This window comes from Microcebus murinus, chromosome 2 (assembly GCF_040939455.1).
Source record: "Microcebus murinus isolate Inina chromosome 2, M.murinus_Inina_mat1.0, whole genome shotgun sequence".
In the NCBI taxonomy this organism is placed as follows: domain Eukaryota; kingdom Metazoa; phylum Chordata; class Mammalia; order Primates; family Cheirogaleidae; genus Microcebus; species Microcebus murinus.
The window spans coordinates 105781823-105808815 of record NC_134105.1 but is presented as its reverse complement, the minus strand read 5'-3'; the positions used below and the strand labels follow the sequence as shown (position 1 = coordinate 105808815).

The window sequence follows — 26993 nt, the reverse complement described above, 5'->3', positions numbered from 1 at the left end:
CTGAACTCTGCCCGGCACTGCTGTGGACAGGCCCTGCTCTGGCGATCTGGGCTGACCTGGCCTGTCTCCTAAGAACTCCTCCTCCTCCGGGCCCTGGAGCAGGCCTCCATGCTGCTGTGGGCGTCCTTGCTGGTCCTCGGTGAGTGGGGGAGGGGAGGCCTCTGCTCCCTGTGAAGCCTGAGCCTCACCATGAGCAAAAGGCCTCTCCTCTGGGCTGCTGAAATCATGGATTTCAGAATAATAGCAGGGAGTGAACAAAGGGGGAAGGTTTTCATTAATGGCAAGAGAAAAAATAGCAATTGATTTCCAAAGTATGTTCTTCATCTATTTTTTCTTTTTTTTTTTAATTTTTCCTTTTATTTCCTCATATTATGGGGGTAAAAATATTGTTAGGGTTACATGTATTGCCCCTTCCACCCCTCCCCTACCCCGCCGTGCCAGAGCTTCAAGTGTGTCCAACCCCCAGGTGGTGCGCACTGCTCCCATTATGTGAGTATACACCCTTCCCCTCTCCCCCCTCCCACCTACCCACCACCCGATAAAAGTTGGGGTTTTTTTTTGACATTTTGGTTACATTGAATATCTTTGCCTCTCCCTAAAAAGGGTTAGAGGTAATCCCTTCCCCCCCACAATGTTTGCCATATCCCTAAGATGTGGGTCTCCCCCACACCCCCAATCCCTGGTGAACACTGCCACTATTTGAGCACCATACATGTAATCAGTCAGTACCAATTTGATGGCGAGTAGACGCGTAGCCCATTTTCCAGATCTCGTGTCGCCTCGCTTTGTATAACTTTCTTAAGCTTAATCCAGGATAGCATAAACGGTGCTAGCTCACTGTTGTTTCTTAGAATTGAGTGATATTCCATTGTGAGCATATACCAAATTTTGGTTATCCACTCATGAATTGACGGGCACTTGGGCTGTTTCCATGACCGTGCAATAGTGAATTGTGCTGCCATAAACATTCGGGTGCAGATGTCTTTATAATAGAGTGACTTATGCTCTTTTGGGTAGATGCCCAACAATGCTATTACTGGGTCGAATGGTACTCCTATTTCTAGATGTTTGAGATATCTCCAAATTCTTTTCCACAAAGGTTGCAGTAATTTGCAGTCCCACCAGCAGTGTAGGAGTGTTCCTGTCTCTCTGCATCCTCGCCAGCATTTTTCTTTTAGTTGCCTATGGAAAATTCCTCCTATCTCAAAGCAGGCTCAATTCATGTTTTGTTTTGTTTTGTTTTGTTTTTTCTTTAAAAAAAAAAATGGCAGCTACATTCAGTTACCTCCCTAAAGCACAGATCCTGAGACTCAGAGTGAAAGATGAACTGAGCCTCTTGTGAAGAACCATATCCTAATCGTGAGCTCAGGTAGAAAAGATCCTCTGCTGAGAAGAGCTATTTCCTTCTCTGTATCCTAAGATCAAATCTGCTCTGATGTTTGCAAAGAGTATGAGAAGAGAAGAAATAAGACAGTTTCCCTTTGATTTTTTTTCTTCCTGCTTCTGTACAACTTGCTGATATTTGTCCAAACGAGGCACTGATTTCCTAGTAGCTGAAGCTGGGGAATTAAAGAACAGTCAGTCTTTTGTACATTGAGTATTTATTAAGCGTGTTTGTCTTTTTTCCCCACCTATATCCCAGACCCTAACTAAGAGAAGATTTATTGGTGCTATTGGCACATGACGGGAGCTCGGTGAATAGTGACTTTATACTTAGCATAGCGCAGTGCTGGGCGCCAGGAAGGATGCAGAGGCCTCTGCCCTCAGGAGCAGATTAGGACATCAAAGTACAAATGCAAGAACATTTGACTTGACAATACAAGAAAAAAAATTACACAATGGGTCATAGGATAATGTGTGATGATAATAAAATTTTTACAGGAGATTTATTGGGGTTATAGAAAGAAATAGTTTTTGCTGAACACCTGAGTATGTCTCACATACTCTTCTAAGGGTATCCCATGTATTAATTTATCCAGTTCTCTAACAATCGATGAGCTCGAACTGTTATAACTCCCATTTACAAAGGAGGAAACTAAGGCACAGGGACTTCAGCATTGTGCCTAAGATTCGTGCGGCTAATACAGCAGCGGAGCCAGGATTCAAACCCATAATCTGACTTTGGAAACTGTGCTTTTAACTACTACCCCCTGCTGTATGTCTCATTTTGAGTTCCAACCACGCTATGGTAGTAAGTGTCTGGGTCAAGAGAATGGGGAGGTTGCTTCAACCCAGAGGCATCTGAGATGGCTTCGCAAAGGAGGTGTGGCTCGTCAGGGCCTTAAAGCATGGCTGACTTGACTTTGCTTGGTACTGAAGGAAGAGAAGACTCTTCCAGGCAAGAAGATAGTAGGGCCAGATCCCAGCAGCAGCCCTATATTAAAAAATAATAATAATAATGACAGCCACCATCGAGAACTTACTAATGTAACTCATTATAAGAATACTATAAGGAAACTGAGACTTGAAAGTTCATGTGGTTTCACAGGGTCACACAGCTAAAATTCAAACCAGGCTTGAGTCCACAACCTCAACTTCTGGCCACTGCGTTAGTCGGCTTCTCTGAGGTGGACGCAACTGGCTGTGTCTCTGTTCCTCTTGGTTGGAAGTAGAACGCAGGCATGTGGACGCTCTGGGTGAATGTTCTGGGCCTCCTTGCCCGCACTGATGCCTGGTTCTCAATTCTCTTGCAGCCCCAGTCAGTGGACAACCCGGTAAGTCCCTCTTTTCTGTTCTCTTTTATGTCTCTAGATAACCTAATAACTATCTTTTATCTCAACTACTCGTAAGAAGAGGCCTTGTTATCCTTTTCCTGAGGACCGAGAGATGTGAAAAGGAAAAGCTGCCGTGGCAACTCTGAACCTAAGAACCAGGCAGTGTGGACGTCACTGTCTCGGACCAAACCCACCATTGTGCTGCATGAACACAGGGGCCCTGGAATGTGTGTCACGGGGTCCACAGGAGGAGGAGGTGCCCCCCTGCCTGGTGTGGGAGGCTAGCCACTCCTGATGCAATGCAGGGGTCCTGGGAGGGAAAGGATAGAGGCAAGCCATTCCTTCAAAGGGGGAGGCTGGGTCTCCAACAACTTTGCCCCCAACCATGTGTGACCAATTTATCCCAAGCATCAGCATACTATGTAGACACTCTTTCCTGCTATTAGCTCGAATCATGGTGACGCTGAGCCCCCCCCCCATATCCTACTGCTCAGCAGAAAGCCCAGTCTGCTGCTGGGGGCCGCCTCACAGGTGGGTTGGCCATCCCTGTGGGGACCTCCTGGAAGGCTGTCATCCTGCCGGAGCCAGCAGGGCCCACAGCCCCCTGGCACACACCGTCTCTTGCAGTTTCTCAGTCTGCTGGCCTCCCCTTTGGTGCCGTAGACACAAACCGTTTCCCACACGTCGCTGCCTAACTGTGACAAGACAGCACTTTGCTAATGGCTCTAGGATGAGGAAATGGAATACAGAAAGTGTCGTATGTCAGCTATTAGATACAGTTAATCTCAGAGCCCATCAGCTCTGTCCCAACCACATGAAGGCCCTGATAAGGTGTGACTCCTTGTGGTTATGGGGCCACACACAGGAGGGGCAGCTTTCTCAGACCAAGAGCAATCCAGCCGTCTACACCAAAGGAAGGGATTCTTCTTCCCTCCTGGAGAAAACCTACTGCCCACATCCTCTTTCCCTAGCCCCAGATGCTTCCCAGGACAGTAGCTGGTGGGGATTTCTATTCCCTTCAGGAGAAACACAACTCTATTCCCACTGGGAACACAGAGTACTCTGTCCAAACCTTTAAAGGAAAAATGTTTTTAAAGTCTGCAGAGACACGTAAAAGTTTTATATTTCCAAACAGACATTTAGCGTCTTCATTTAAAACACTCATTCAGGTTACTGGACAGTTTTTGCTCCCAGACAGAGAGAAGGCCATTTTCTTTACATTTGGTTATAACTAAAAAGACCTATTGGGGAAGTTCTTCCAGAAAAAGGTAAGAATATCTAAAATCTGAAGTTTTAAAAAAGGCAATTGCTTATAAGCCCTTAAATGTAGACAGTCCTTATTTGAGCAAAAAAGGTCCTAAAAAGAAGGAAATACACTCACAGTGATTCTGTTTAAAATTTTATAGTAAACACCACACCCCAAAACTGAGGTTTTATTTTTGAAAGGTAATACACATGGAGAGCAGGGAGAAAGCGTGGTGTCCCAAAGAAAGAGAAGGGGCGGGGGTGCCAGCCCTGAGGCCAAGTGGCTCACTGATTTTATGGGGACAAAGAGAAAGGAAAAAATAATTGTGATCATTGTGAGAAACCGCTGCACCCGTTCCTTTCTTTCTTCTTGGCAGCAAGACGGTAACAGAAGCCAAAACTGCGGCAGGATGTCAAAGTCCAAGAGTTGGTCTCCTGCCTTTCTTTGGAGAAGGGACCATCGCAGGAGGTGTGACTCTGTCCCTGAGATATGGCTGAGGCCTGAAACTGCTGCCGCCCAACCAGGGTCATTCCCCCGCTGCCCAAGAAGCAGCCAAAATGCGCAATGCACAGCATCAGCAGGTTTTGCGGCAGAGAAAGAGTCTTTATTCCGCATAGGGCTAAATGGGGAGACAGGAGAAATCTCTCAAATCCACCTCCCCGAGAATTTGGGAGACAGGGTTTTTAAGGATAATTTGACAGGCAAGGGATTGGGCAATTAGGTTCCTTAATCGGGGCAAAATTTATAGGGGTGTGAAAATCATCTGCTTGTGTTGTTTCAGTCCCTGGGGTCACAATTCCAGTTGAGTCAGTTCCTTGGTCTGGGCAGCTGGTCTGGCTGGGTCTATCAATCCACTGGAATGCAGGGCCTCGAAGATATCTTAAAAAAACTACACATAGGTTTCAAAAAGGTGATATTATCTCTGGAGAAAGTTAAGAGTCTTTATGGACACAGCTATGGGGAGAAGTTAAGAATCTTTATGAACACCAGCTGCGTGGCTCTGGGGTAGCAATTATAGAGAAGCAAAACAGGGGGACAGGGACTAATTATTATCATTATTTTTACCTAGGCCCTTACCACAGTTCTTGCCCTGCACCTCCTTGTTTTTGACTTGTGTGAAGGGCGGTTTCAAAAACTCACAACCTGCTGTTCACTCAGGAACTCTTGTAAAAACAGATCCTCAAAAGTAATTTTAAGAGAGTAAGATTTACATCTTTCCCATCTATTCGGCTTTTTTCAGAAGTCGTGCAAAAACAAAACTCCTGCAGGGTGCCTGTTAGTGAGAGAACTCACAGGATTGATCTTTAACTGTTACTAGGAAATTGCGAGATAAGATATTTTCCTGTTAATTTTGTAAGGCCGCCCCTTGCACGAACCCAAAAGGAGTCCAGCCTAGCCACCTTGCTTCCGGCTCAGAGAGCCAATTACAGAGATGAGTATTGCCAGGGAAGAAAGGGTTTTATTGCAATTGATGTCAGCCAGGAGATGGAGATGTTTCTCAAATCTGTCTCTCTGACTAAGGTTTGAAGTCACGGGGTCTGCAGGTGGTCTGGTTCGAGAGTCAGCTGTTGGTGAGGACGGTGAGTCACCAGGAAGTCCTGTGGAGAAGTTAGTTAAGCAAGAAGATTAAAATGTTTTATTCATGAGGCTTGACTGATCTGAAAGTCTGCGATGTTGGGGAGAGAACAAAAAATAACTTAGGGGGGGGAGGTCATTTTATAAGGCCAATTACAACACCTTTACAAACAGAAATTGTCTTCGTAAACGAAAATTTTCTAACCAAAGAAAAACCTGTGCTCTGTTTTTAGAGCTCTTCCTGTTTCTGGTGCTTCTCAATGGCCTTTTGCTCAAAATAATGCGTATGCCAAAGAAGCCAATTTGGGGGTGGCATATTCTGGTACCTTGTACACACACACCCTCATCTTAGAGAGGTATCTGTAGCGCGAGGACCCTGGGTGGGAGTCCAGGAGAAATGGCTTTTTACCAATTATCTACCTGAGGACCAGGTCTACCAGAAAAGGTTAGAGGATTTGTGAGCCTCCCCTATCATCGATTAATGACGAGTAGATCCTGCTAGGTTTGCTCTCTGAAAGGCCAATCTGCTCCTGCAGATCCCCCACCCCCCCAGCAGCTGATGTACCCTGGGTTCAGGTGAGTACGCCTGGAGGCTCTGCAACCTGGGGAAACAGCAGCCCACCCTGGGGGCCTCTTAGGGGTTCTCCAATGCCAGATGCTCCAGTCTATCCCAGACAAACCACTTTGGCTGGGACTGCAGACACCCCCACCTCACACCTATTTCTCCTCTTCTCTTCAGCAACTGCACCCAAACCTGTGATTTCCCTCCATCCTCCATGGACCACTGTCTTCCGAGGAGAGAGAGTGAATCTGACTTGCAATGGATTTCACTACTCACCGCAGAAAACAAAATGGTATTCATGGAAAAAAATAGTAACAGACACCCCAGGAAACACCCTCGAGGTTCGCGCATCCGGAGAGTACACATGCCAGACGGGGGGGTCAACCCCAAGCAACCCTGTGCACTTGTTCTTCTCTATAGGTGAGAAAGAAGGTGAATTAGTTAAAACTTTAGAAATGATTCACGTTCATCTTAGCTCTCTGGAGATTCCGACAATTGGGGTCCTTCATTCCTCTCTAGCCCTTGACTTCAACTGATAATACTTTCAGTTTCACATTCTCCCTAATTGTCTACCAGCGTTTTCCAAACTGCTATTGGAGCTTGAGTTTAACTGTTTAATATTAATGCACATTCTTGTAGGAGTACATAGTCAAGGAAATAAGTTAGTTTTGGGGATGCACAAATGAAGCTGTCTGAGATCCCACTCTGTAGGACTCCACAGCGTCATCAGGGAGAAGATGACCCGTGCACAAATGTGCTAGTGTGCTGGGCACAAGGCAGAGAGTGAAAAGTGCCATCAGAATTGGAGGAAGGAGATCTCCAACCTCAGGCCTTTCCTCCCCACCTGTTCTGCTATCTGTCCCTTCTTTATTCCTTCCTTTCTATCTGACTGGCATCAAGTCCCCACATCTCTTCCTGTCTAGCTTTGCCTCATTTAGAGACAATGATTTGTGTCTCCTCCACAGCACAGCTCTGTAGGAGTAGGCATTCAACACAGTCATCTAAGAGAGAAAGGACAGAGCTAACCTCAAATTTGAATCTGAATAGCATGAGACTTTCCATAGCGGACCATATTCACTGTCCCTTGAACCTAAATTTGTGTCTGTGACAATAATCCTGCTGCACAGAATACTCCAATGCATCGTAATACTTTTTTGTAAAGTTCTCCAAATGCTACTTTGATAGTTCCTGCTCTGAGACTTGGTGAGCAGGTTGGTGTTAAATTTTGCCATTTTCTATAATGTCGGGCATTTCTATCACACCTCCTCTCAGCTTTTTTTCCCCTCCATATCAGGATCTTACATTTTGAATCTGACCTTGCATGATTGAATAGATGTGTTTGGGGTTTATTTAGGAGCTGTATCTGAAGCGTGTCACACTGATTTGCAAGGAGATGAGTGAGCTTGGATCAGGAGAACTAAATCCTATTGCAGAAAAAAGAAGAAAACAACAAAGCCTTTGTAATTCAAGAGACACAGAGGAGGGAGGTAGCAGGAGTGCCTTCAATGATGATATCCTCACTTTGTGTTGTTTCCAGAATCCCTCATCCTGCAGGCCCCATATTCTGTGTTTGAAGGTGACACGTTGGTTCTGAGATGTCAGAGAAAGGGGAAAAAGAAACTAACTGCTGTGAAATACTTTTGGAACAGAAAAATTCTTTCTACTTTTAATGAAAGCCGGGATCTTCTTATCCCACAAGCAAGTTCAAATAATAATGGCGATTACCAATGCACTGGAACTGAGGACAAAAATTATGTATTTAGATCAAATCGCAAAATGATCAAAATTCAAGGTAAACCTTTCATTTCATATAAATTTGCTTAGTAATGTCAGGGTGGGGAAATCGAGCATGTAAGGAGGGAATTTATAGGTTAATGTTGAAATGATGGCTACCTGAGAGGCCTAAGTCCTTTAAGAGACAGAGGAAGTGGGGTGATTGGACTTGGATAAACCTGGGGGACAGAAACGTGGTCGTGGGTTTGGTAAGCTTGTCTGGCTGTGTGCTGGAGTTCTCTGGGATTGAGAATCCCAGCCCATCTCTCCTAGAGTGCTCAACACTCTCACGCTGGGAATCTGATTTGCCTTTTCTCTCTAGAACTGTTTCCACGGCCAAAGCTGATAGCCACAGTCTCTCAGCCTACGGAGGGGAATTCTGTGAACCTGAGCTGTGAAACACAGCTTCCTCCAGAGAGGTCGGACACCCCGCTTTACTTCGTCTTTTTTGGAGATGACGGGGTCGTCCTGTCAAACTGGAGCAAGTCCCCAGAACTCCAGATCCCGGCCGTCTGGAGAGAAGACTCAGGGTCTTACTGGTGCGGTGCTGAAACAGCGAGCGGTAGTGTCCACAAACGCAGCCTCCCACTGCAGATCCACGTGCAAAGTGAGTGTTGGGGGAGCCGGGCGGCCGAGCAGAGCTGTGGCATCTTCCCTGCCCCTCCTTGTCCCTCTGGCCCGGTGGGCGTGGAGACTGCCCAACAGAGACGGATCATGTCATTCTGACAGAGGCACCAGGCTTAGGCTGAGAAGTGCTATGAGAAAAGCAATATGTGATTTCTTTTCCACCTCTCTTTCCCTAAAAACTCAGTCTTCCTTTGAAACTCTGCCACCTCGGAGTGAGAGCTGTGGAAAACAAAACAGGCAAACAAGATGCCCTGCTTCTGAGCTGGCAGACTCTAGAATGTCAGATCTTAGGACAAACTACTTAGAAGACGAGCATCATTTCTTACTGTTCTATAGCAACAAGCAATGTGAGTGCCTGCAACTTGTACAGCGGAAGAGGAGATGTATACACAGAAAGACAAACACACTAAAAACAGCTTTTCTTAGGTACCAAAGCAGAACTTCTGGAAATAGCTGTGGTCTGGCCTAGTGCCATGATAGCCACTATCACCTATGCCTCAAAACAATTCTGACCACCAGCTAGGACATCAGACAAAACCCAAATGCTTCTCTGGGGTTAGTCCATTTTTCTCTCCTTGGGCCTTGTGTATCAGGATGGAAAGCGTATCACATTTAGTGATGTTCTAGGTCCAAAATCCATAATCTGTTGGCCTCAGTGCTAGTTCCTGCTGAGAATGTATCTTAAAGTCACGTGGAAAGTGACCCTATCCAACACTCCAGCCCTGCCCACCCTCACACCTGGCCCTCACCTGTCGTCTCATTTCTACGTAGGGATCCCCGTGTCTGGAGTGCTCATGGAGACCCAGCCCCCAGGGGACCAGGTGGCTGAAGGGGAGGTGCTGGTCCTTGTCTGCTCTGTGGCTGAAGGCACAGGGGACACCACGTTCTCCTGGCACAGAGAGGACACCAACGAGACTCTGGGGAGGAAAACTCTGCGCTCTCAGAGAGCAGAGCTGGAGATCCCTGTCATCCGAGAGAGCCACGCCGGGGGATACTACTGCGCAGCTGACAACAGCTATGGCCCCGTACAGAGCGGGGTGGTGAACGTCACTGTGAGAGGTGAGCTTTAATCTCTACTGGCCTGGTTTATTCTCAGCAAACTCTCTCGAATTAGGGGTAGACACAGCTAACGAACCCTTGTGACTTTCTGTTTTCTGTTTCCATCTTCCCATCCTCCACTGAGATAGAGAATTTATTCCATTGGAATGTTAGTAACTCAGCCAGGTGAGAGTACGGTACCACAGGGAGGTGATGCCGGCCAGGAGCATTTCGCCCCTCGGAGGTGATTTTGTGTGTCTGCGCTCTGATCCAGGGTGTGTTATTCTCAAGCAGGAGCCTTCCCTCGCTAGCAATATTTGAGAGTAGGGCACAGCTCTGTCACTCAATAGTGTCAACTACACCTCTCCTTTCAGTAAATCATCCACAGCACATCCGACCAGTGTCCTCAAGTCCGACAGCACCAAAGGCATGAGGCCTTGACTTCATTACTGTAGGCTTGAGGGATTCTGGGTAACCAAGCTGTGTGCAGGTCAGGGAACTTACAAGTAGGAGAGAAGACGCAGAGTCCAGTTTTGTCCATTGAGGAGATAAGCCTCCCTCAGGAATCCCCCAGTCCTAGCTCATATCCTTCTCTTCCTCTGTCTCTCACACCTGTAATCCTAGCACTCTGGGAAGCCAAGGTGGGTGGATTGTTTGAGCTCAGGAGTTCGAAACCAGCCTGAGCAAGAGTGAGACTCCGTCTCTACTATAAATAGAAATAAATTAGCTGGACAAGTAAATATATATATATAGAAAAAATTAGCCGGGCATGGTGGCACATCTCTGTAGTCCCAGCTACTCGGGAGGGAGGCTGAGGCAGAAGGATTGCTTGAGCCCAGGATTTTGAGGTTGCTGTGAGCTGGACTGCAGCCCGGGCAACAGAGTGAGACTCTGTCTCAAAAACAAACAAACAAACAAACAAACAAAAAACACACCCAAACGCTTGTCCAGAGTTAGTCCAGTTTTCTCTCCTGGGCCTTGAGTGTGAGGAGGGAAAGCGTATCACATTTAGTGATGTTCTAGGGCCAAACTCCATCGTCTGTTGGCCACCCTCACCTGTCATCACTCAGCAACCTCAGCACTAAGGAAATGGTCTCTAGTGGGCATCAGTTCCTTCTCTATCTCAGGTTTAGCTGCATCCGCTATCCAATAAAGCTAGCTTTTATTGAAAAGCTACTAGAAAGCTAGATTTCCCTGCTCTCTTTTACAATAAAACTCCTCAAAAGAGTTTTCTCTACTCACTCTCTTTACTTCTCTCATATTCTTTCAAACCTACCACCACCGGGCTGGCCTTATTCTGCCAAAATGACTGTTGTGAGGATCACTAATGATCTCTGTGTTTGTTGCTAAGGCCAATGGAAAATTCCCAGTTTCCATTTTACTTGATCTATCTGTAGCTCTTTGTTCATTTTAAGAGACAGCGTCTGCATCTATAGCCCAAGCTGGAGTGCAGTGGAACAATCATAGCTCACTGCAGCCTCAAATTCCCGGGCTCAAGCAATCCTCCTGACTCAGCCTTCCGGCTCACCTTCCCAAATACCTGTGATTACAGGTGTGCACCACCATGCCTGGCTAACATTTTTTATTTTTTGTGGAGACAGTACTTTGCTATGTTGCTGAGGCTGGCCTCGATCTCCTGGTCTCAAGGGAGCCTCCTGCGTTGGCCTCTCAAAGTGCTGGGATTACAAGTGTAAGCCATGGCACCCAGCCTCCAGCTTTTAGCACAATTAATCCCTCCCTCTGTCTTCAAACACTTTCCTCCTTTACTCCTGGGACACAACTCTCTCTTGCTATTCTACCTATTCATCAGATACTTCTTTTAGGTTTCCTTTCTGGATCCTCATCATATTTCTAACCTCCACATTTTGGGGACCTCCAGGGCTCTGTTCTCAGACTCTTTCTGTGCCCAGTCTCCATATCATCTCATCTAGTCTTGTGACTTTAAATGCACTTATGACTTCCATATGCTTATGTCCCCAAACTCAGTCTGCAGCCTAGACCCCCAGTCTGAACTCAAGACCTATATATCCAAGTTCGTAAATCAAGTACTCAGCACCACAAGAGTAGCTAATTAGCATCTCAAACAATTCATACCAAACCATGCTGTTGATTTTTACCCCAGATAAAGTCCTGTATAAAGCCTCCCCTTGGTAAACATAGAACTCCCTTCTCCTAGTTCCTCAGGCCAACAATCTGGGCATCATTTCTGACTCTTCTTTTATTTCATCCCTTATATTCAATCCACCTGCAAGTCCTGATGGCTCTACTTTCAAAATACAGACAGAATATGACTACCTGTCACCACCTCCACCACCAGCACCTGGTTCAAGCCACCAGCATCCCTCACCTGGATTATTGCAATAACATCCTAACCAGTCCTCTGCGTCACCTGTTACTTCCCAGTCTATCCTCAATACAGCATCAGAGGAGAGCCTTAAATCATAAGTCAGATCATGTTTCTCTTCTGTTCAAAATCCTCCCCTGGCTTCCTATGTCCTTCAAAGTGAGAGCCAACATCCTCTCAGTGACTCACCAGGCCCTGCATGATCTAGCCCCCTGCCACCCTGACCTTATCTCCTACCACCCTCCCCTCACCTTCTCCACTCCAGCTACCCTGACTCTGTCTCTTCCTCATGCTTCCCAGGCACACTCCAACCTCAGGGCCTTTGCACTGCTCTCCCCTGAGAGCCTCATGTTCACTCCCCTCTTCCTCCAGAATGCTACTCACCTTTTCAGTGAGTCTTTCCCCAACCACCCTTTGTAACACAGCAGCCCCTTACCCCAGTGCTCCCTCTCCCAGTTCTTCCTGGTCCCTCCCACAGCCCTTATCCCCACCTGCCACGCCATGACACCCTTGCTTGTTGGCTGCATTCTCCCACTCCTCTCAGATTAGCCTCATAAGGACGGATCCTTGCTTTGACCACCATTGTATCCCAAGTGCCCAGAACAGTGCCTGACTCTGGCATTCAATAAGCATTTGTTGAATGAATTAATTTTGCATACATCTTCTCCCTTGCGACTCTTCTTTTTCTGTTTCTATAGTTTTTTTTTTTTTAACAGAATAGCAATCCTAGAAAATAAAGATATCATTATTTCTATTTTACAGAAAAGGAAAGTGAAGCTCAGAGAGGTTTGGTAATTTGCATGGGGTCACAGAGCAGCCTGATACAATCATTTGGCTCAGAAAGAGAGAGAGAGAGAGAAAGAGAGAGCATTGTCGAAGTTCTCCAAAGAAACACCACGCAGTCAAGTACTTACTGTCCACTATGATAAATAAGCAGAGAGCTGTGCTGTTTATGTGAGTGGTCAGCTCTGATGGAGCCATGAACTTGAACAGCTTAGTTAGAGGCTCTGGGAAGGGGTTGCTATGCTAACGGCCCAGCTGCTGCTCAATTTTCCCTTCAACTCCCTTGAGGCAAGTCCTGTGATCAATGGGGCTCTCCCAGGTCAGGAGATTGAGATGTTTTCCCAGAACCTGGTGCCAGAGAAGGGCCTGCATCTCAGTTTGGGAACAGCTTGAGGAAAGGTGACATTGGGCGTAATTCCCAACAGGGAAGGGCTGAGACCGAGCCTATGGCATTCCGATGGCCATTCAAGAATCAGATCAGGCCAGGGGAGAAAGGATCAGCAAAGCTGGAAGCTGCCAAGGGCACCCTAGAAGACCACTGAATGCCCTGAAATCCAGAGTGAAGCTGGAGGTGGAGGTGCTGCTTCTCCTGGAAAGTTCTTATACTGAAAAGTTTCCCTCAGGGAGCACAGAGGTTAAAGCCCCTGAGGGAGGTAATAGTGAATCTGTGGGTAGTTCACACTTAAGTGTAAAATATTCTTCTTCCTTTTAAGGATTAAGGTCACTGGAATGGCCAGCCTCCCCGGATGCGGGCAGTGGGCTGGTCACTTCGCAGGTATGATTCCATTTTATTCTCATGACAGCCCTGCCAAGCAGGTGTCATCATCCACTAAGGAAAAACAGATGATCTCAGAGATTAAACTGATGTCAAGGATTCAGTAGATACTGGTGGGGTGGATATTTCCTCCTAAATCTGTTATTTGTGGACTTTATGGAAAATCTCTGTGCTTAGAAATGGGAGAATTTATTTATTTTTATTTTTTGCACAAAAAGAATGTAATTTAATATTTTTAACATTTTATGTACTTATGAAACTATCATCATAGTCAAGATAATATGTCTCTCACCCCCCAAATTTTCTCAAGTCTTCCCATGGAACTACTATGTAAATCAGTATCTGTAGCCAACACCTCTCCCCTGAACTCCAAATTTACATATTCAACTGTCTGCCAGGCAGCCCCACCCAGACACTGCAAACCATGCAAAGTCCAAACATCGCCAAGGCCATAGGAAGAGAGGCAAGTATATTGCCTCCAGTTGCTGGGAATGTCACCATCATCCACCCAGGCACAAAGTCTGCATTCCGAGACCACATGCGGGGCTCCTTTTCTTGCCTCATCTCCCATATTCAATCTCCAAACTGTCTGCTTTGTCTCCCAAATCTTTCTCATTCATCCTGTCCTCTCCAGCCCTGCTACCGCAGTCCTAGGCCAAGCAAGTATAGCCTTGGCGGTGAGAAACGGGAGGATCTATAACAGGAGAGGAACTCCGTAATAACCCTGAGCACTGGGCTAAAGTGGTCAGCTTTAGCTGTCTTGGTCAGCTCCAACTGCCATAGAAAATATCATAGAATGGGTGCCTTAAGCAACAGAAATTTATTTTCTTGTGGTTCTAGAGTCTGGAAGTCCAAGATCAGAGCCCCAACATGGCTGGGTTTGGGAGAGGGCTCTCTTTCTGGCTTACGGAAAGACCGCCTTCTTGCTGTGTCTTCACACGGCAGAGAAAGAGAGCAAGAACAAACCTTTTGGGGTTTCTTCTTAGAAGGGTGCTAACTCCATCTTTACAGCCCTACCCCCATGACTTTATCTAAACCTAAGTACTCCCAAAAGCACCGTCTCCAAACACCATCATATTGGGGTTAGAGGTTCGCCATATAAGTTTGCAGTGGCGGGACACAACTCAATCGAAAGCATGGGCTGAGGTTGGCAGGGGTGGTGCCGTGAAGGAGCAGGTCTAACCTATGGGGTTGCCCGCTAAGCTGACCAGAGAGCAGCATGAAGTTCCTTAGAGCCACAAGTATAGTGTAGGGACACCAAATAAGAGCAAATACTAATACTTACATAGACATAGCACTTATGTGCAGGCACTGTTCAAAGCACGTTATATATATTAACACATTTAATTCACCAACAATCATAAATAGCTACTATTAATATTATCCCCATTTTACAGATGAGAAAACTGAGGCACAGAGAGATTAAATAATTTTCCCTGGCCACATAGGTAGTAACTGAAGGACCTGGGATTCTAAGCCAAACACATCTGGTTTTATAATCTGTGCCATTCTAACTAACACACATTTCAATTACTACTCCCAAAGCAACCATTTCTTCTAGGAAACAGGGATAGCAGGAAGGGGGAATAACTTGCTTTCTGCCCGTTGAATCTGGAAGCCCAGGCCCAGGTACAGCTGATTCCGATTTTGCACAGGTGGGCGCGGCAGCAGACAAGGGGGAGATTCGATACAGGACACAGCGGCCAGGCTGCTCTGCCCTGGATTTCTCCGCTCTGCACCCCCCGGTTCAGCTGTCACAGCACAGAGGCCGGGCCGCTGCCCCTTGAACACTGCTTGTAGGTGGAAACACCCGGGTCAAACAGCAGGTTTGTTGGTTTTGTCAGGAAGCGGAGGATAGAGACGGAAATGTCACCAGCCACTGCTGGCCAGTGGCCACTCTGTGCTGGAAATCATGGAGGGAAATAAATGGAAATGATCGTCAGTGTTGCTCTTGTTCGAATATCTGGATCTTCTCTGTCCAATTCTGCGATACTGTGTCTGGAGTCAGAATTTGGTTTACCTGAGGACCAAGAATCTGTATGAAAAGCACCACCGCCCCCTAGTCTTTGTGTCTCTATCCAGCGCTTGCTTTGCATTCTGATCAGCACGGGGCATGCTGTAGATTTATTTGCTTATTGCCTGTCTCCCCCTCCCAGACCATAAGCTCCATGAGGGCAGGGACCTCACTGTCTTGCTCACTGTGGTATCCTCAAGGCTTAGATCAGCGCCCAGCACAGGGTAGCTTCAGTAAATATTTGTTGAATGAATGAGGGGAAGGAATGAAACCTCTCTTGCTGTGGACGAGAGGAGAGGAGAATGGACCCAATGGAAAACTCAGAGACCCCCAAAACAATGTACTTGACTGTTTGTAATTGTCCATCTGTTTTTTTCTCCTCTGCCCTCAGAGCATATTAGGCGCAGGCTTCTGTGAGGAAGGACGCTGGCGCCATTTCATTGTGATGTCCCGACATACTTTCTTAATGGGCAGCACGTTCACAGCCACTGCTGGTCCCACTGGTGCCCTGATCAGTGGCGGCCTTTGCTTTCTATGCCAGGCAGACTGCTGTTCTTAAGTTAAGTGCTGCCAAACCACCGTCACATGACATCTTTCCAGGTGTCTGGCGGGAAATCCCCAGGAAGCCGGATTATAAGAATCCACAATGGGGGGATTTCCCCCTCTTCATTAGTTTCTGAAATGATTCACTGAAGTTGTTAGAGGGAGCTATTTCCCGTGCCACTCCTGCCCCGGCCCACCCAGAGCGAGCTTTTCTGGCCATTAACCTGGCCCAGAGTGTTCTCACGAGTCCCAATCCTTTACATTCCTCCCTCTCCCGGGGCTCGGGACCCCAGCCAAGCTGAGGAAGGGGCAATTCCAAGCCCTGAGCCTCCCCGCTGGGGCTCACACGGGTTCTTTCTCCCCTTAGGGACTCCAGGCAGCAGAGGTGGTGTAATTGCTGTGGGAGCCACGGGAGGGCTGCTGGGCACCCTTCTCCTGGCTGTGGCTCTGCTGTTCTCCTGCTGGCACCGGAGGAAATCAGGTTTGTGCGCCTCCCTTACCTTTGCTAGAGTCCCTTCCCTGTCCCTGACCCAGACACCTCAGCCGATGGCCAGCCTCAGGGACCACCAGGCCACCATTCCCCACTGGCTGCACCCAACACTCACACACACTCATGTCCCTTCCTTAAAGGGTACTTTCCCCCACACACGCAGCTGGTGAGAGCTGCTTATGCCTGGCCTGGTTTATCAAGTCAGGTGAAAGGGAGGGAGGAGTGAAATTTTTAATGCAAAGTTTCAAAGACTTTATCTGAACAGTTTACTTGGGCAGTTCAAGGGGGATTTCCCCCTCATCATTAGTTTCTGAAATGATTCACTGAAGTTGTCAGAGGGACCTATTTCCTGTGCCACTCCAACCCCGGCCCACCCAGAGTGAGCTTTACAAACTGGCCAATTAGATACTTCAGGCTATCCTAAATCCACCATAAATGGAGAATTGAAATAAACTGAAGGGCTCTGAAGAAATGACTGAGAATGGGACCTGGCTAATTTCTATACTTCTGCCTCCTCAGAGACTTCCCTGGGTCCGAGCTTGAACCCACCATCTCATGCTTTGTCAGCCCTGCTGTCCACAGGTCAGCCTCCCCACCTCTGGGTAGGGTCCCCACCTTGAGAGAGGGTCCCCAACCTTGGGAGAGGGTCCCCCACCTTGGGAGAGGGTCCCTCCCAGGCACTGTCTGACATGTGCTTCCAAAGGCTCCTTGCCTTAGCCCAGGTCAGGCTACCTGCAGATGCCAGAAAACCTGGTGTAGAAGACAGGAACAGGATCTCTTTGGTTCTAGAATAATTACCTACATCCTTCAACTTTGTCTCTTCATTCAATTCAGTTTAATCCCGCACCTCTGCGTGCCCTGCGTTGGCCTGGACGTAGGGAGCTCTGGACCTCTGCCCATGAGTCTCTTTAGTAATACTGAGTCTGAGCCTGAGGTTCCTCTGGCATGGAAACAGAGATTCCTCGACGTCCACCACTGCTCACTACTGTGCAAGAGTGATGATTTGGTTATGTTTAATATTTCCCGAGGTACTGCATCACAGACTTGAGCCCTAAAAAAGTCTCAAATAATTGTGTGTTTAACGCAGGAGTGTATAGCCCTGGCCCCAACAAGTTATGCGTTGTTCAATCCTTTTCCACATCATTTTCATGAGAATCCAGGACTGGGCCCATGTTTGAATTGACTTTCTTCATGGCCTCTATTAAAGAATTCATGTGCCTGAAGTCTTTGAGAAAGAGCTCCCTCTGCTGGCATAAATGCCCCTTTGCTTTATTTTGCAGGAGATGGTTTCCGGGGAAATGAAACCAGGTGAGCCCTCAGCTTCTGTACGCACCTTTTTTGTTTCCCAAGTACACAATATGCAAAACTGTGGGGTTACAAAATTAGGTCAAGTTATTCGTCTTCGACCCTGTGGCTAGATGCTCCTATTTTCGCATTCCTTGAATCAGCCCAAAATGAAACTTTCTAGAAATGTTCTTGTCGGGTAATAGTATTTTAGATTTTGCAAATATTTAGATCATTTTCTTATTCGAAGTTAATCCACTCATTTAAATGGATGATACTAATGGTTATAGATTTTCTGGGTTGGCACATAGTATTTCTGGCACAAATAGTCCTATAGCTAGACATTGTGTTACTATAACTATACATGCAATGACTAGATTCTAGATTTTCTACAAATGTTCTAGATTTCCCGAGGAAGTCTAATCTTCTTTTTGCCCCAGACATGCACATATACTCATTAGACTGTGTGTCCTTAACTTCCATTAGGAAAATATGGTCCTCTTCCTCAGTCTGTGTTCAGTGCTCCAGGGATTAGAGTACAAATTGTGTCTAATTCCTTCTTGAATTGTCCAGACATGACAATGCGAAGACATTTAGTCAGTACTTCCTGATGATGAGCCTGGTATTTTTAACCAACCAAGAGTGACTATTCTAACTATGAGCCAACTGTTACTAGGACGTCAAAGACTCTCTGGCCTTATTCTGAGGCAGCTGGCCCAGGCCAGAGCCTCAGGGTCCTTTTCAAAAGAACCTCTGTGGAAAGTAATATGGAGATATCACAAAGAGATACAAGTAGAACTACAATTTGATCCAGCAATCTCATTACTGGGCATCTACCCAAAGGATAAAAAGACATCTGCACTAGAATGTTTATAGCAGCACAATTCACAATTTCAAAGATGTGGAAACAATCTAAGTGTCCATCAAAACATGAGTGGATTAATAAAATGCGGTACATGTACGCCATGGAGTTCTACTCATCCACAAAAAACAATAGTGATCTAGCACCTTTTGTATTATCCCGGATAGAGCTTGAGCCCATTCTACTAAGCGAAATACCACAAGGATATAAAAACAAGCACCACATGTACTCACCATCAAATTGGTATAAACCGACCAACACTTAAGGTGCACATTTAGTAGTAACATTCACTGAGTGTCAGGCAGGTGGGAAGGGGGAGCAGGGGAAGGGCATATACACACCTATTGGGTATGGTGCACACCATCTGGGAGATGGACACACTTGAAGCTCTGACTCGGGTGAGACAAAGGCAATATATGTAACCTAAACATTCGTACTCCCATATTACGCTGAAATAATAATAATAATAAAAAAGAACAATCTGACTCTATATAGACCTATTAAAGCTCCAGTTAAACCACTCAGGGTTTCCAGTTCCCTATTGACTGCTGACTTTCCCTCAACCCCCTTTCTCCTCCACCTCTCTCCCTGGCCATCTCCCTCTCCTGCATGTTATAATGTTCCGGGGATTGTCATGTGTTTCTATGTCTCACAGGAGCCCTCCCACTGCTGGCCCAGCAGAGTCCCCCCAGTTCACCTGCCCCGTCCAGGTGGAGCTGCAGTCATTGTACGGCAACGGTGAGGATCGCAGGAAGCTTCTCCTGGACTCAGCCAAGGAAAGATTCTGTGCTGGGAAATGCCCCTGGTCTCCCTATGGTATCCCAAATCCAGATATTCCCAATAAATAATTACTCCATTGTGTGTCCAGGAATTGTGGAGGGGATGCTTGGGAAGAGACATCTGCAGCATGTGACATACTAACAGGGGCAGCCTCAAAAGTGTTCTTTTCTTTCCAGTGCACCTTGAAGAGGGAGACTTGGTATATTCTGAGGTCCAGACTATTCATCTGGGAGAAGAAGGGGAAGGTACGTCTCTGGGAAGAAATTCTGGCTCCAAACTATATTCATTCCTTCAACAAATATTGACTGAGTCCCTCCTTTGTGCGAGGTACTGTTGTAAGTATGGGAAGTCAATCAGTAAACAAGGCAGACAAAAATCGCTACAGCACGGAGCTTGGATTCTAAAGAGGGAAGACAGATTATACCCTTTGAATGGTAGAACTGCCACCAATTTTCTTAGGTTCATTGAGCACATCTTATAGATAAAAGGTCTCTACTTCTTCTATAAAGCTTTTTGCTGTTCTTTGTACTCTGTCCTTGATGTATTTGTCAAAACACCATTTAAGCTGAGCATTCTGTTGATGGACTAGTTATATTATAGGCACTTGAAGTATTAATGATCTGTAGAAATGTTTCTTCACCCGTTCCTTGAGGTTTTCATGAAAAATACACAATATATTTCTGCTAAAAGTCAGAACAAAAATTAAGTGTCCTTCTGATAGAAATTGTGATCTCAATGCTGTACATACTAAGGTTGCACTTAGGTCTGAATGAATAAATGTTTATAAAGTACCTACTATGTGGTAGGCATTGTGGTGAGAACATTTATAGAGAACATTATATATATATATGTGTGTGTATGACAATTTTTTATTAAATGCTGAAAAATGTAAATTTTACATTATTTTATTCATTTGGTTAGTATTGGATTTTAAATTTTGTCTTTTAATTTTGTTACTTGGTATAAGTTGGATCTTTTCGAGGCTTGCTTTTAAGATTTTTTAAGGCAAGCCCTGAGCAAGCTTTAGAGTATGACTAACCTGGCCCTAATATTAAAGCAGTGCGTTTCCCAGGATTCTACATCAGGTGGCCCATGTACTACAAGACCTGCGTGAGCTTCAGGTGTTATTCTGCCTGTTCTTTCCTAATGGTTCTTACTCTGGCCTAAGATAGTTTCCTCTCATATGTGTGCCTATCAGCATTCAGCCAAAGGCTTGAGAACTCTCCGCAGATCTCTAGAGCTTTCAGTCTACGTTGCTGCTGTCTCTCTGGTACTCTGTCCTGTAGATTCTGGTTGCTTTAGCGTAACAGGACTGTTGGTCTCTGTTGCTTCAAGTCAGCAAGGCTGCAAGTCAGAAGCCAGGTTCTGGTGGGCTCCCCCAGTCTGTGCTACGGCTTGGTGGTAAGCAGGAACCACCGTAAGGCCCGGCTTGTCCTGTACTGCCTGTTGTCCGATGCCTGAAAACCATTGTTTTGTCCTTTTCACTGGTTGTTTAAAATGGGAAGGTAAATCTGGTCACTGTTATTCCACCTTGACCAGAATGAGCAGTTCTATTTCACTTCCTTAAACTTATCCGGACCCCATTTCAAGACCTGAATCAAGATCGGCTGTTAGAAAAACACTGTACCTACAACCTATGGTCCACTTTGGCTCTCTGAGTTAGGAGCTGTGTGTCCCAGCACCAGGGAAATCACTTCGAAATGATTTCAAAGGTTCAAGAGGACCTCTGAGACCTTCCTCACCAGGCCCGGGGTTATAATGTAACAATCCTCCAGTCAACACACACACTCCGCTGATAAAGTTTCTGGCTAGAGACACATTGTACAAAATGGTATCTCTCCTCCTAAAGAAACCTCTTCAATGACTCTTTCTTTCTCTGCTCACACTTCCTTAATTTGGTTGATTAACCCAGGCTCTTAGAGTCAAAGTCTATTTCTTTTATAAATCTACATGTGGCACCTTACTTGAGAATTTAAAATCTCCAGTATCTTTGTGCCTAGTAGGAATTTCAGCTGTAACCTCATGCTGAACCTGTTTTACGAATGAAGTACTAATACTGTACATATGACTCAGAAAGGTTAAGAACTTTCTCACGGTCACAAAGCCAATAAAAGACAAAGCCAAGACCAAGTCCCTTGTGCTATAATATTTGCTGCTTGTACAGCTTTATTACTGTAGTTGACCAACATACATCACCTGATAATCCCCTGCTTTGTCTGTCACCTTGCTTCATGATCCACCTCCATTAATCCAGACCCTTTGAATGGTAGAATTTGAACTACTATTAATTTTCTTGAGTCGATTGAGCACATCTTATCTTATAGAGCTACCTTGACCATTTTGCTGTTCTTCGCACTCTGTACTTGACATATTTGTCAAAACACCATTTGAACTAAGCATTCTGTTGATGGACTAGTTATATTTTAGGCACTTGAAGTATTAATGGTCTGTAGACAGGTTTCTTCACCTGTTCCTCAAGGTTTGCATGAAGACTTTGAAATCATATGCAAAGTTCTGCGTATGTGACCATTATTCTGGGGAGAAAGTACATAGCTTTTATCATCTCATTAAAAATATTGGTAACCCCAAAAGATTTATGGTAAGAAGCAGAGAGAAACCTCAAGTGCACCAGGGTGTATCTTCTTTTCAAGCCCTATCGCTCCATAAAATTACTAGGTTGCTCTGATAAGTCTACCTTTTTCTCTGAGACTCTTAATTTCTAATATGCATGGTCCAATAAATCCTACCTGCTAAACTTTCCTCTCACTGTGGCTCCATCTCTTAGGCAACTGTGGCAATAAAATCAAGAACTAGAACGTGCTAATGTAAGAGAAAGTTTTTCTCACGAGGCATACTTGCCAAACACTTGGGGTTGGAGAGATGGATGTACTGTAAGTTAAAAGAAGAATTAAAACTAAGAGAAAAATAATTTCTCAGCATCTGGTAGAGGAAGGGAGTGTGGTTTCTCAGTGTGGAATTGAGGGAGGACCTTACACAGTGGTGGGAGTTGAGAAGAATTTGCAGAGTGCTGGGTTAAGAAATGGTGAAATAGGAAATTGAATGTGTTGTCAGACATGTTGGGGGAGAATCATGACAATGAATGGAAAGGACCTATTGGTTCCCAGACGCTAAGGAATAAGGTAGTATTCTGGGTTCCAAGTGGGTCCTTACGCCCATAGTTCAGTGGTTCCCTTTCCCTCCACAGCCAGTATCTCCAGGACACTTCCCGAGGACAAGGTGAGTTTCATTTCCCCACTGTGTTCTCTACCACTGTTACCTACAGCCTCATACTCCCTCTCTCCTTCCAGTTCTTCTTCTATCTTCTCTCTGTTCCAGGATGCCTCAGTGGTCTACTCAGAGGTGAAGACACAGCTCCCGGATAACTCAGCTGGAAAGGTCATCTCCAAGGACGAAGATACCATGGAAAGTTACGAGAATCTCCTACTCATGCACCAAAGCCCCGGGCCCAGTGCAGTCCTCAGGGCCCCTGGAGTGACAAACTAGCTCCAGATTTCCAATTCTCCCCCACGTGCGTTCAGTCCCAGGACTTCTCATTCGTCCCCTCTGAAGTGGTGACAAGATGGCCTCTGAAAGAACTTTCTAGAATGATCCAGGATCCACAATTAAGAGAAGACCCTGTATGATTTGCTCTGGGCCTGACCTAATGTGTTCCCTACGGTCTGATTCAGGGAGGCAGGATAAGGAGAGAGAAAGACTGCTTTTGAAAAACAGAAGCACACATTTTAGGTGAATTGGGATTTGCACAGGAATAGAAAAGACTAGGTGACCCAGATCTCTGCTTGATACATTTATAACCATTGTCTCACTGGAGAATCCATGCCCAAAATATCTAAATTTGCATAGATTGGTTTCACTGTGAGTGGCTGCACAGGTACTGCGCAGACAACGTGGAGCTCTTTCACTCCTGCCCACGCAGTTTACACTCAGGATTCAGCAGCAGACAAAAGAATCCACCCAAAGTGGTTTGCAGAGGGAGGCATTTAAAAAAGGATGTTGAGAGCTTTACAAAAATCATCAGAAGATCTGGAGAAGCAGCCTCCAGGCTGAGCTTCTAAAGGCAAGAAGTAATTATGGTAATGTCATTAGGGACAAAGACTTGCAACATTAGAGAATAAAGATATAAATATAAAATTTTAAAGTTAAATAACAGCTCTGCAAACCTACATTTGAATTGGAAATATCAGCATAAACTCATTATAAACTCTGCCTTTAAAAAAAAAAAAGAAGATATGTATTTCTTAAGTCTCTCTACTGAAAAGGCCTAGAAATAATTACCAACCCAATAGCAGTAAGCACTCCTTGCGAAGGCTGGAGTCTCTAAATTCTATCCCCTACTTAAAGAAAATAGGGCAGCCTTTCTTGTACAAATTGTGTCTTTGAGTTGCCAAATAGTTAATGTGAGAAAAATTCTTCCAAGAAATGAATAGGGATAAAAGAAATAGGAAAACACTATTTTGTTTGGATGTTTCCTGCTATATATATTGGTTAACATAAAAAATAGACAGCCAACCATTGTGTGCTTCCGGATGGAAGTAAACACTACTACCTACAAAGTATCCCTGCCACAGATATCTAAATGGAATCCATCAAGTCTTTAGATCTAACTACCTGTTTATAGGAAATACACAGGACAAAGAAACATGTTAAATAACACCATGTGATCGCAATCAGAAAAATGCAAACTGAGGAAAAATTCTATAAGACAACTGACCTGGTTTCTTTAATAAATAAATAGCAAAAGAAAGAAAAAGAGGAAGGGAGAAAGGGAAGGAGGAAGAGAAGAGAAGAAGAGAAGAGAAAGTAATTCAAATGTTTCCAGGATAAAGAAAACAAATATTTAAGATGATGGATATCCCAATTATACTTATTTGATCTTTACAATTCATTATAAATATATTGATTTATTACATGTACCCTCCCTCCACAGGAAAAAAAAAAAGGAAAGGGGAAAAGGGAAGAACTATAAATTAAATAAGACTGGAGACATTATCAGCCAAAAGAAACAGACAGGCCTTGTTTGGATCCTGACTCGAACAATGAAGTTAAGAAAAAAATCACTAACAAAATACTAAGGGAAATTTGTACACTAATATTAGGATATGATTGTATGTTTTGGATATCAATGATAGTATTGTAGTTATATTTTTATAAAAACAAAGGGATACTAAGTTTTAGAGCTTATGCTGAAGTATTAGATTGAATGTGTTAAATGTACATGATTAAATGGCCATTAAATTAGTAGACTAAATGACATGACTTGGTTTGAAATAATCCAGTGAGGAGAGAGTGGGCAGGAAGCCGGTAGGGGTATGGATGAAACAGGATTAGTCATGTTTGCCCCATTTCTGGGGCTGGGTGATGGGTACATTGTGGGAGGAAGTGGGGCTTATATAATTTTCTACTTTTGTATGTTTTTAATTTTCCACAATAAAGAGGTAAAATATCTAAACCCAGAATACCCCCTCATTTTGTCACCTCCAGGCTTCCAGCCTGGCCTGAGACACCTCTCACTCATGCCACAGCAGTGGCTCCGTGGTGCCTTCTTCATCCCTTTCCTCCCCACTGCCCCTTCTCAGCACTGCGGTTATTGTGCTCAGAACCCGGCAGGGAAAGAAAAGTCAGAGGCCCCAGTGCCCCCTGGCCCCACCTGCCTGGTGCCCCCACTGCCTGTCTAGTCTCACCTCCTGCCGCTTTCCCCTCCTTTCTTCTTGGCAGACGCTCCGCCTGCTCCTGGCTCTGTGCATACCAGGCACATGCCCGCCTGAGGCCTCCGCCCTGGCTGCTCCCTTCTTAAACGCTCTTCCTCCCAGACACCCATCAAGGGTTTGAGGTCCACCCGGAGTCACATGCCAATTTGGAAACTACTTCCCCCATCTGCGGCACTTCCAGTCACCACTACCTTGCTTTACTTTGTTTCACCGTAGCGCTTATCGCGGTCAAACATACTATAAACCTTGATTATTTATCATGCTTGCCGTGTGTCATCCTTCTAGAGAGCAAGTTGCTTAAGGGAAACTACCTTTGTCTTTTTGTTCGTTGCTGTATCCCAAGTACCTAGAACTATGCCTGGTACAAGTAGGTGCTTAATAAATATTTTTTTTATCTATTCTGGTGAAGAGAATTGTTATCCTTTCCAGGATGGAAGAGATCCAAGGTAAACAACCCACCACCACATAGCAAACTGGCCCAAGAGTCTGACGCTCCATCAGAGGCTCAGGTTTGTCCTCTCTGTCTGTCAGGTTGGGCACTTAAACAGTGGGCAGAGTGGCCTTGGTGAGAGGATGCTTATGTAACTGAGCCCATGTGTAACCTTTGCACCTTCCACCAATGCACTTCATACACGAGCCCTTTGAGCAATGGCTGGAGCAACTAGAGAAAGAGACTGCCTGACATTTACCAAGGGTAGATCATCCTGTCCTCCTGATTATTGAGATACTCCTCTGCAGTAGGCCTCTGGTGAGTGTTCATATAAGGTGCATGTATTGTCATGCTCTGGGTCCATTTGGAGAGGCCCATCAATATGACTCTTTCCTAAACTCCCGGTTTTGTTCTTTCCAAACCCCTGACCACAGGGCTCCAACCACTAGCCACTGCTCATGAATCAGAGGAGATCCCCACCTCTGGATATCTTACAGGCAAATTGGACCACTGGGAATACCCCTCTTCCTCACAATCCTCCAGGGACTCCCCTGAGTGGGGCTACAGTGCTGCCATGGTCACCTCTAGTTGATGCTGGCATATTTAAAGCAGGACAGATTTTTTTCCTCCTCTGTTAGCTGGTCATAAGTAACTTACCATTAAGTGGTAGTTCATTGAAAGAGGGTGGAGGAGCAGCAAACTATGAGCCAGTCATTGCTTATTCAACTTACTGTTGCCGTCAGAGCCAGATCTTTTGCAAATCACTTCCACTTAAGAGTGTCCTCAAAAAAAAAAAAAAAAGATAGTTACTTGAAGAGAGCAAAGCTCTGCTCCCTTTTCTCCCAAACCCTAGGGTTCATGACTGTGATTCTCCTGCCAAGGCTTCCAACAGACTTGACATAACATCCTGGCCAGCCCTGGTACTTGGGGCCTTTGGATATGCTGGATCATAAAAGCCAAGGACAGATCTGATTGTCCTGTAGCCTAGACAAGCTGAAGACCCTTTGCTTGCTCATGGGCCCACTCAAAGATCATAGCTTTATGAATTATTCAGTTATTGAGTCAGAACAAGGCAACCAAATCCAGAAGCCTATCAGATATTAGGCTTCTTTCTTAGTAGAATAGAAGCAACAACTTGATGTACTTTGAAAAGACTATCCCAACATGTTTCAGATGGCCAGTTACACAGAAGAGGAAAAATTAGATGTTAATAGAAACAAAGACAAAAGTTTATAACAGCAGAAACCTGTATATTTTGCTGAGGATGGTAGGGAGGAATGTTTATTCTGTTTGGGGCTAAATAAATTGATATAGGTACACTTGGAAGAGATTTTAGATTCAATGTACAAGGAGTAGGGAGAGGTCCTAATTAGTTTCTCCCTGGTGGATCAAAACCTGTACTTAACAGTGGCCTTGGATAAATA

The 26993-nt window shown here is 45.3% G+C and overlaps 1 protein-coding gene across 2 annotated transcripts; it reads left to right on the top strand.

Annotated features, from left to right (window-relative positions):
- FCRL4 (Fc receptor like 4) lies at positions 1-24859 on the top strand. Of its 2 annotated transcripts, XM_012748724.2 has the most exons (13): positions 1-139; positions 2694-2714; positions 6275-6517; positions 7635-7889; positions 8193-8477; positions 9269-9556; positions 16362-16475; positions 17004-17066; positions 17765-17792; positions 19286-19368; positions 19587-19655; positions 22616-22647; positions 22747-24859. In XM_012748724.2, exons 1-13 carry the CDS (start codon positions 109-111, stop codon positions 22912-22914), a joined length of 1680 nt encoding a protein of 559 aa, XP_012604178.1. In that variant the 5' UTR covers positions 1-108; the 3' UTR covers positions 22915-24859. The 2 variants fall into 2 exon arrangements, with proteins under 2 accessions (XP_012604178.1, XP_012604175.1); XM_012748721.2 differs by lacking the exons at positions 22616-22647; positions 22747-24859 and having other exon boundaries at positions 19587-20261.
- The last annotated feature ends 2134 nt before the right edge of the window (positions 24860-26993 follow it).

Excerpts from the sequence above, each read along its gene's own strand:
- FCRL4 (XM_012748721.2), top strand. The coding sequence starts at position 109 with ATGCTGCTGTGGGCGTCCTTGCTGGTCCTCG. Across the intron at positions 9,557-16,361 it reads GGTGAACGTCACTGTGAGAG|GGACTCCAGGCAGCAGAGGT; the intron begins GTGAGCTTTAAT and ends TTCTCCCCTTAG. Across the intron at positions 16,476-17,003 it reads CTGGCACCGGAGGAAATCAG|AGACTTCCCTGGGTCCGAGC; the intron begins GTTTGTGCGCCT and ends CTGCCTCCTCAG.